The 10,040-nt window shown below is 34.3% G+C and overlaps 1 protein-coding gene across 1 annotated transcript; it reads left to right on the top strand.

The window, feature by feature from the left end:
- Nucleotides 1-1,267: 1,267 nt before the first annotated feature.
- On the top strand, nucleotides 1,268-6,136 carry LOC139851468 (protein STRUBBELIG-RECEPTOR FAMILY 8-like). Its single transcript, XM_071840516.1, has 16 exons — nucleotides 1,268-1,605; nucleotides 2,032-2,164; nucleotides 2,278-2,349; nucleotides 2,440-2,505; nucleotides 2,639-2,710; nucleotides 2,796-2,867; nucleotides 3,011-3,082; nucleotides 3,166-3,231; nucleotides 3,340-3,405; nucleotides 3,507-3,820; nucleotides 4,010-4,263; nucleotides 4,361-4,632; nucleotides 4,719-4,854; nucleotides 5,088-5,227; nucleotides 5,466-5,622; nucleotides 5,701-6,136. Exons 1-16 carry the CDS (start codon nucleotides 1,503-1,505, stop codon nucleotides 5,851-5,853), a joined length of 2,148 nt encoding a protein of 715 aa, XP_071696617.1. The 5' UTR covers nucleotides 1,268-1,502; the 3' UTR covers nucleotides 5,854-6,136.
- Nucleotides 6,137-10,040: the final 3,904 nt, after the last annotated feature.

The raw sequence follows: 10,040 nt of genomic DNA on the forward strand, positions 1-10,040 counted from the left end.
CCCAATCGCTGTTAAAAAAATATATGCATTATTCGATTCATATTCAATCTATTGCGATCTTTAATAAAGACTATATCAATATCAATAATACCATGGGCTTTTAAAATATAAGAATATATGTAAAAAAAAAATACTTGTGGTAGTATTCCACGCAATAATTGCACACTAATTTTTGTTACTTTAATAAAAACTTTAAGTGGTAATCAATTTGAAAATCTATAACATAACATAACATGTATTATTATATTATTATAATAATGTATTATTAAATTAAATAAGAATAAGAATATAAGAATTTATAAAATCCATACTAAGTCAAAATGAACAACAATTAAAGTACGATGAATTCCTTGAATATAATATATGATTTTTCTAACATAACCCTTAGAGTTATGTGTAAAAAATAATTTTAGCACTAAAATGTTATATATAAAGTTAACCCAGTTGGTTAAGAGCAATTTTTTTACAGAAATGTGAATGATTATATAAGCAGTACAAATATTTGATGTATGTCTGAAAAGTTTAAGGATTTCTCTTATGGCTATCTTTATATAAATTCAAAATATATTACTTAAAAATGAAGAAAACTAAAAGTTAGTTGTGTTTTCAGATAAATAATAATAATAATCAAAATAAATAATAAATATTATTAATTTAATAATAATACCAATAATAAAAAATTATAATGATGTCAAACTAACCGTTACTAACCAAGAGTGACTTAAGTCAGTCATCAATAAGTCCATAACGAACAAAAATGAACATCTTATCGATGGCCAAAAGATCCACAACCATCATTAACTCAAATTTGGAACAATCGAATAGGAATCAAGCCCGACATCAACGAGCTCATGTATATACTTAACATTTTTCACTTCGATGAAATCACAAAAGTAAAGAATCAAGCTTTTTAAATAAAGCCGAAGACTTAGCAACTTTCAAGACATCGCCAACCAAACAAGCGACCTTAACTCTATCCAAAGATGCAAACTTGACTAGAACCATCAATCCAAGTATATATAACGGTGATCGTAGTTTGACTGCATTGACTTTGATCTATGAAGTATGAACTATGGGAACACCTTTTTAATTTTAATTATTTAAAATTTAAATTTATACAAGTATATTTTGAAAATAATATTTAACTTATTATTAATTATTATTTTAATATTACTAAATACGGAGTAATAAATAAGTATTAAAAAATAAAAATAAAAATAAAAATAATGGGGTTGTTCGCCGACACCTTCCCTGTGGGTTTCACTTTCTCTCTCTTCATTACTCTGCAATTCAAGCTTCGAATCTCTACTGCTATTTACTCATTCATTCAATCCCTTCTTATTAATTTATTTATAATTATAATTATTTATTTATTATATTTCTTATCATTATTATTAGTTTGTAAATGGCAATACCTTCCATTACCAACTGTTTTTCTTCATTACACACTGTCTCCGTTTACTACATGTCAAACTCTGCTTAAAAAATTAATCATACCAAAAATGGTGATAAATCAACGTCATCATTTTCTTCTGTTAATCAACTCAGTTGCAGCGATCTTCGTTTTCTTAGGTTCCGTTCACGCCACTACTGATCCAACTGATGGTAAGCACTTAATTTATTCACTAATTTATGCCTTTTCATTTACACTTATTACTGTATTATTTTCTCTTTATATATATATATATATATATATATATATATATATATATATATATATATATATATATATGTATGTATGTATGTATGTATGTATGTGTATGTATGTATGTATGTATCATTTCAGTTTTTGAGTAATTAGTTACTTCCATAAAGAGATCTATTCAACAACGATTCGTGCTTTGATTTCTATCAAGCAAATTTACCTCTATTTTTATGCTCTCTGTTCGATTAGGGTTTGTGTGTGTATATAGTTTATAGAGTATTTTTATTTTATTTTATTTTATTTTATTTTTTGAAAATGAGGTTTTATGCATGTTGCTGGTCAATTTGTGTAAAGCATAATAATAGTTTCTGTTTGTTTGTTTGTAGTTCAAGCACTAGGGGTATTATACACATCTTTGAACAATGCTGCACAGCTAACAAATTGGAAACCTAATGGTGTTGATCCATGTGGAGAGTCATGGAGAGGGGTTACATGTGAAGGCACTGCTGTTGTTTCAATGTGAGTTTGTTCATTTTTTTCAATTTAGTTATACGCTTTGTAACTATTTATTTTTATTTGATTCTTGGTTTGTTGAATTAATTGGATTGGATTCATTGCTGTTGTGTTGACAGTCAACTTCCTAATTTGGCGATTGTTGGGACATTGGGATATATGTTGTCTGGCCTCGCATCATTGAAAACATTGTAAGAACAAAATTCTTTATCTTTGCTAAGACTAATGTGCAAGGTTTTTGTGAAATGATATTCTAATTATCTTTTTGGATTTTTTTTTAGGGATTTGAGTGGAAACGACATTCATGATGCACTACCGTATCAGCTACCACCAAATCTCACTAGCCTGTAATTTGTTATCTTCTATTTAAGTGGATCGTTCATTCTTCTTTTTTTTCCCTTTGCCTTCATGATTATAACTTTTATATCATTCTGATGACGATGATGATGATAATGATGATATGTGTTTTCAACCGTGCAGAAATCTCGCAAACAACAATTTAAGTGGAAATCTCCCGTATTCTATTGCGTCGATGTATAATCTAAATTACTTGTGAGAGCTATACCCTTGTAAAATGACAATCTTGTATGTTTTTTATTTACAAAAAAGTTCAAATCCATTATCTTTTGGCTTCCAGGAACCTTAGTCGCAATGTGCTTACTCAAAATATCGGAGATATATTCAATAACCTGACTAGTCTCACTACATTGTAAGTTTGAAGTGAAATACTTGCACTCTTGCAGACTATATTATGTTTGATGCATGCATTTAAAATTCGTATTCCAGATAAATTAACATTCTTTCATTATGCATACCTTTACCAATGTTCTAACTTGCTACAAGTTGATGCAGGGATCTCTCAAACAATGGCTTTGCTGGAGATCTACCAAATTCGCTGAGTTTATTGTCAAGTATTTCCACTTTGTGAGTATCTTTTTGTTCGGCAATTTGTTCTAAATATCGGTTAAATATGTTTGCAATTCTCATGATGATTTCGTTTGCTGCAGTCATGTGCAGAACAATCAATTAACAGGCTCTTTAAATTCATTAGTTGGTTTGCCTTTGACTGATATGTAAGTTTCAATTCTCGTGTACAGTAGTCATCTTGCTTTGTGTTGGTTATCTTATGCTTTTTTTTTTGTTGAAAAACTGGTTATCTTATGCTTTATCTTTATAAACAGAAATGTAGCAAATAACCACTTCAGTGGATGGATACCACATGAGCTTCTTTCTGTTCCTACTTTTATGTAAGTTGTTCTATTATGATTAATTATTATGCTGCTGCTTATGTGTTGCATGCCCATGTATATGAGGTTTGTTAGACTCAGTTTTTTTTTTAATGAAACAGATACGATGGGAATTCGTTTGACAATGGACCTGCTCCTCCTCCACCTCCATACACTGCGCCGCCTCCCGGTAAACCTCACAATAATCGCACACGTTCTCCTCCGTCAAGTACACGTGCGGGCCCTGACGCACCCTCATCGAAAACGAGCAGTGGAAAGAAGTTAGGAATCGGAACTATTTTAGGCATAAGTTTGGGATCTGCATTCTTTATACTTGTTTTACTTCTTGGGCTTCTTTTATGCTTTAAAAAAGGGAAAAAGAAGGAATATAATGCACGAACTTCCACAGTAAACCCTCCTATCAGTAGTGAGAAAGGTTCGTCTCATCTTTTATTTTTCACATCTATTATAAATGTATCACAAATAATAAGTCCTTGTGAACAATATCTATGACTATGACTGTTAAACATGATGCAAGGAAGTAGAATTAGATTTTTTAAATTCTTGGTATTGTATAAAACAAATATTCTACACATTAAAATAACGTCGTTCTTATCTTCTGCAGTTACTGCAGAAATGCAAGAGCAGAGGGTTAAACCCGCAGTTAGCAGCATAGTTGATTTGAAGCCCCCGCCAATAGAAAACTCGACATTTGAGCGTGGAAAAAGTGGATCTACAAAGAGAGTGAAATCCCCAATAACCACTAGTTCATACACTGTTGCAACTCTTCAAACCGCAACAAACAGTTTTTCTCAAGATAATATAATCGGTGAAGGTTCTTTGGGCCGTGTTTATAAAGCAGACTTCCCCAATGGAAAGGTACATATATATTTTTCATTAAATATCTCTATTGGTAAAAAAAAAAATAGTGGATATTTATTCTAATTGTGTACAAAAACTTGTTTCTTTTTCATAGATCATGGCTGTTAAGAAAATAGATAATGCAGCATTATCATTGCAAGAAGAAGATAATTTCGTTGAAGCTGTCTCAAACATGTCTCGTTTAAGGCACCCGAATATAGTTTCACTGGCGGGATATTGTGCTGAGCATGGGCAACGTCTTTTGGTTTATGATTACATCGCAAATGGTAGCTTACAAGATTTACTGCACTTTGCTGATGATAGGAGCAAGACGCTGACGTGGAATGCACGTGTTAGGGTCGCACTTGGTACTGCTAGAGCTCTAGAGTATGTCACCATATAAACTTATTAAAATTTCATCTTTATCGGTTTTGTTTTGCATTTACTAATAGTAATAAATAAATATTTACCAGGTACTTGCATGAAGTTTGCCTACCGTCTGTTGTTCATAGAAACTTAAAGTCAGCAAATATTTTACTTGATGAAGAGCTTAATCCTCATCTATCAGACTGTGGTTTGGCTGCCCTTACACCCAACACAGAGCGAGAGGTAATTTTGACCGAGTAATCCCGGGTTTCGACCACTAAGATTGACTGACATTGACCAAGTTTGATCGAGTAATTGAACCCAGTACTCGTACCAATTATAAAACCGAGAACTTGGCGAGTACTCGCTGAGTTTCAACGAGTTCTACAACCCTGAGCTTTGTAAAATGAAAAGTAATGACAGTTAATGAAAAGTCCTTAATGTCCTTTTGATCAAGTTTCTTCAAATTTCTTCAGGTAGCGGCACAGTTGGTCGGTTCATTTGGTTACAGTGCTCCTGAATTTGCCTTGTCTGGTATATACACCGTAAAAAGTGACGTTTATAGCTTTGGGGTGGTGATGCTGGAGTTGTTAACTGGTCGGAAGCCTTTGGATAGGTAGTTTTTCAACATAACATATTATTATATAATTTTTTTTTTTTTTTTTTTTTTTTTTTTTTTTTTTTTTTTTTTAAGTTCACAACATATTAATGGGTTCCATGTAAAAAACGGAAATGACCAAACTGAGTAAGACCGTACATTTTAGTTTCTCTAGTAATATCTGAAGATAAGCGTATATCGTATTTTTTTGACTTTAAGACATTCATTTATTTCTTTGCATTATCTTTCATAATAGTTCTAGAGTGAGATCTGAACAATCACTTGTAAGATGGGCCACCCCTCAACTTCACGATATCGATTCTTTGGCGAAAATGGTTGATCCTACTTTGAATGGCATGTACCCGGCCAAGTCGCTGTCTCGGTTTGCTGATATCATTGCCCTTTGTGTTCAGGTAAAGTTCTTGAAATTCAGGTTTTTTCTTTTAACGTGATTTAGTGCTTTTGTTTTGATGTTTTGGTCTTGTATACAGCCTGAAGCAGAGTTCCGGCCTCCCATGTCTGAAGTTGTGCAAGCATTGGTTCGGCTGATGCAAAGGGCAAGTGTGGTCAAGAGGCGATCCAGTGACGACTCGGGATTCATATACAAAACACCAGATCACGAAGCCTACGAGATGTCGTATTAGCTTTCTCAACAACTTCTTATCCAGGAGTAAGTTGGGCAACACGAAAGACCTTGAAATTTTCACATATATTTATGCAAGGTCAAAGAGTCAACATTGATAATGACATAGTCTAATGAAGAAGAGATCCAAGAAGGGTAATATCAATATCAGATCTGGAGTATGTACTTATTAATCTAATTCATTTTATTTTAATTTACATCAAAAGCTGGCCACTTTGTCCAAGTTGTTAAGGTAAATAAAGTATATACCTACGACAATTTTCTTATTTGTATGAAAGAAAAGATCTCTGACTTTTGACTTATTCTTATATTTTGAATCTTACTTCTGTTATTTTAACGTAATCTACGCGATAATTGTATTTTTTTGGCATCACAAGAGTTAGCAATTGGCAGAAAATAATATGTTTAAGTAAGGTGATTTTGAACAGCAAAGTACAAACACTTGATGCTGTTGCACGGCATCGTTTCTGCTTTGATACATTTTCTGCCGCTACCGGATGGTTAATATGTATTTTCCGAGTCTAAACACACGATCAGAATCAAATTTTAGAAGTTTAGGAATTTGATCCAAGTTATACTGTATAATACGGAGTATTTTTTAGGAAGCATATTGGCATAGTCTATAATGCATAAAATGGAGTATTTTTTATGTGAATTGGATTTATAATGCATTGTGACATATCTTAATTTCTATCACAATGTATTGGCTAGATCTTATAGAAGGTAATTGGTTAAACCTAATAGATGAGTCTACACTAAATAGATACATCCATGTCGATGTACAGAGATAAACAAGGATAGTTAACCAACAAATTTTTTGTTTATCTTTATCATGCCCCCCAAACGGATGATCGAGATGTAAGACTGATCTTTGATAGCAAGAAACCCAGTTTAACATGAGGTAGTGGCATTGTGAAGACGTCAGCAAGTTGATCATTGGTTGATACTCGTGTAACTCGAAGAGTACCTTGTTGCACGTGTTCAACGTGTTCACGAATAAAATGATACGCAAGTGCTAAATGTTTCATCCGTGAATGAAAAGCATGATTGGCACTTAAAAGAGTAGTAGTAAGGTTATCACAATAAATAACCGGTTGGGGTCTAAGCTGAACTCCCATTTCACGAAGTAAATTAGATACCCATACCACCTCCACCTCCTCATCCGCATTAGTAGACACAATACCTTATACCCCGCTTATGTGGAAGATTGAAAGACGAAACGTTGTTTCTTAGAACACGAGATAGGATTCCTCCGAAGAAAAACAATATGACCCATAGTTGAAGTGTAGTTATCTTTGTCTCCTCCATAGTTTGAGTTCGAAAAAACATGAAGGGTCATGGGAGAATCATGACATAATGCAATCCCATGATCAAGAGAACATGAAGGTATCATAAAAGGCGTTTCAATGAAGCCCAGTGACCGATGCGTGGATCATGCATGAATTGTGACAATCCATTGGCAGTAATGGCCACTGTAAGATATTGAAGACTACCAACTAGCATTCGGTACTACATGGATTGGCAAAAAGAGTACCTGAGTTAAGCATGAGAAGACAACTGGTAGCCATTGGTGTAGCTACTGGTTTGGCATATAGCATGTCAGCTCGCTCAAGAAGATTATGTACTTACGCTAGCTAAGATAAGCATGTAGTAGATGTATAACCTAGACCCCTTGAAAGTAAGAAAGTGCACCGAGATCCTTAAAGAGAGAATTTATGAGATAACCTGTTAATGAAGTCGTTTTACTTGTATTTGGACCCCTAAGTATGATATCATCAACATAAACTATGAGATACATCATGGTTGACTTTGTATGATTGATAAACAGTGAAGCATCCGAGATTGATTATTTGAATCCACATCGTTGAAGAAAATTTGTTAGTGTAATATGCTCGTGGTGCATGTTTAAGGCCATATATTGCCTTACGAAGCTTGCACACATGCGTAGGATACGTTGCATCAAGAAATCTTGGGAGTTGCATCATGTAAACCTCTTCCTACAATGTGGCATTATGAAACACTTTATTGATATCCAGTAGCCTAAGAGACCATTTTTGAATGACTTCGAGACATAGAAGGGTACATATAGTGGCTGACATAACCATGGGACAAAACGTTTTAATGTAATCGATGCCAACTCATTGTTGAAATCCCTTGGAAACAAGACTAGCACAATAGCATTCAATGGCTCCATCTGGGTTGTATTTGATGCGAAAGATCCATTTGCACTTAAAAATGTGTTGGTCCCGATTTTCAATAGGAAGTTCTATATTTGTAGAGGGGATGAATACAATCTTTTCTATAAATGTATGCTTTAAAACAATAAGGATTGTTAGCATGCAAATTAACAAGAGTCTAAACAATTTTCAACTTATTCTTTTATTTATATTAATCTCAAATCTTAAAGCGGAATAGATAACAGATTGATAGCTTAGGACGAACCAAAGCATATACAAGTATTAGACTCGACTTAATTTAAGCTCCACACCACTATCTAAAACAATCGTGGAGCGTATCTATTTATAATAAATCTATTAACCATGTAAACCTCTATTGACCAATGGTTTCAAACTATGTTTGTACTTTGATCGACAAGTTTGGTAGAAAGCTAGTACAGGCATGTGGCTCTCTTTCTTGTTCAGTACCTATTGATGGAAAATCCCAAAAAGGGTGAGCATATTAATTGAATAAAAAATTAGAATGTAGTGTTCCCAAGGCATTGTAAAGTAAATTGATGAATTGTGCGTGCGATATACTTCTTCATTTTACGTTGTCTTGTAAGGTCACTTGACACCGCCGACGTGAAACCCTCTATCTTCGACTTCGTCTTCGATGTCCGTCGAATGCCATGCTTGATTCAACAACACAGGAAACAAACCATTTCTGGAAGAATAGACATAACATGTCTGGGTATTTGTTGATGTTGAGTCTTCTGTTAGTTCTTCTATAAGTCTTCTGTTGGTTCTTCTCTAAGTCTTCTATTGGTTCTTCAACAAACATCTATTGAGTCTTCATATAGAAATCAACTACTGACTATCTTGTGTTGATAGACCAACCAACACAACTAAACACTAAGACATAACACGAAAAGACTGCTTTCGTACTCAAAACTTTTAAGAAACCTATGCCGGTAATGATGCACATAGCTGCACATCTATTGCACAATATCTGATGAGCGTGCATCGCCCTATATAATCACGCAAGATCATATCCATACGCTGGCTAACGCGCCATCTGATTATGCCTTGATAATATGCCCACAACGTTGGTCGCACAGTTTGAACATGGCGCCAACTGAATAGGCACGAATAAGGCTAGAAATGTACTATGACGACACTAAAAAAGAAAGGACACCTGTAGCAGCACGATACGATCCTGACATCGCAGGAGGGCCTAGAAAAAGGACATCAGGGTACAAAGGAGACATCACTAAGATAATGGCAGTACTTGTACAACTTTTTTGGGATAAAAGGACAAAGACAATACAACGTGGCACTAACATATCCTTTTGTCCCCTTACGTGGCACTGAGGGACAAAAGCTTACAAGTTTCGATATGTCCATATATGTCCATCTTGTCCTGAAAACCCATTTTTAATGCGTTCATTACCATTGAACGTAAAATCCTAGAAATTCACCTGGAATTCATTAGGTCACCTGAACCAAATCGGTTGTCAACCGTAAGAACGGTGGTTGCATAGCATGGTCGAAGACAGGACCTTGTGCCAGACCGAAAAACTATAGGGTGAGCTTTACTATTGCTCCTACAAAGGATAGTAATTGCATCCGACACGTTATAGACCATAATTAAAAGCATGTCATGGGACATTGCCTTAACAGTTGCTTTTTCAACGCTTTCCTTTACAACCAGACGGTAGTTTATCGAAAGGTAATATACGGAGCAAGTATACTGGACGTGTTGCTTTCCCAATACAATGTTAGCAAGTGGGTGACACAAAACCATAAGTTTTGAGCTAAAATTTTCAAATCTGAAACCCACCAAACCCACAAAAACATTTTGCAAACACAGGTGAAGGGTTATTCTGGAAAACTTATCTAGGGTAAAAGCTAGATTGTATTTTCAAAAGATCAAATGTTTTCATAAAGATCCAATTTCCTTAAGGATCTAACTTTTCATAGTCATGTGAGACTGTAAACCACAACGTTACTACCATTGTTCATACCGCCG

The sequence above is a fragment of the Rutidosis leptorrhynchoides genome, chromosome 6 (genome assembly GCF_046630445.1).
Source record: "Rutidosis leptorrhynchoides isolate AG116_Rl617_1_P2 chromosome 6, CSIRO_AGI_Rlap_v1, whole genome shotgun sequence".
Taxonomy (NCBI): Eukaryota; Viridiplantae; Streptophyta; class Magnoliopsida; order Asterales; family Asteraceae; genus Rutidosis; species Rutidosis leptorrhynchoides.

Excerpts from the sequence above, each read along its gene's own strand:
- LOC139851468 (XM_071840516.1), top strand. The coding sequence starts at position 1,503 with ATGGTGATAAATCAACGTCATCATTTTCTTCTGTTAATCAACTCAGTT. Across the intron at positions 3,821-4,009 it reads TCCTATCAGTAGTGAGAAAG|TTACTGCAGAAATGCAAGAG; the intron begins GTTCGTCTCATC and ends TATCTTCTGCAG. Across the intron at positions 5,623-5,700 it reads TCATTGCCCTTTGTGTTCAG|CCTGAAGCAGAGTTCCGGCC; the intron begins GTAAAGTTCTTG and ends TCTTGTATACAG.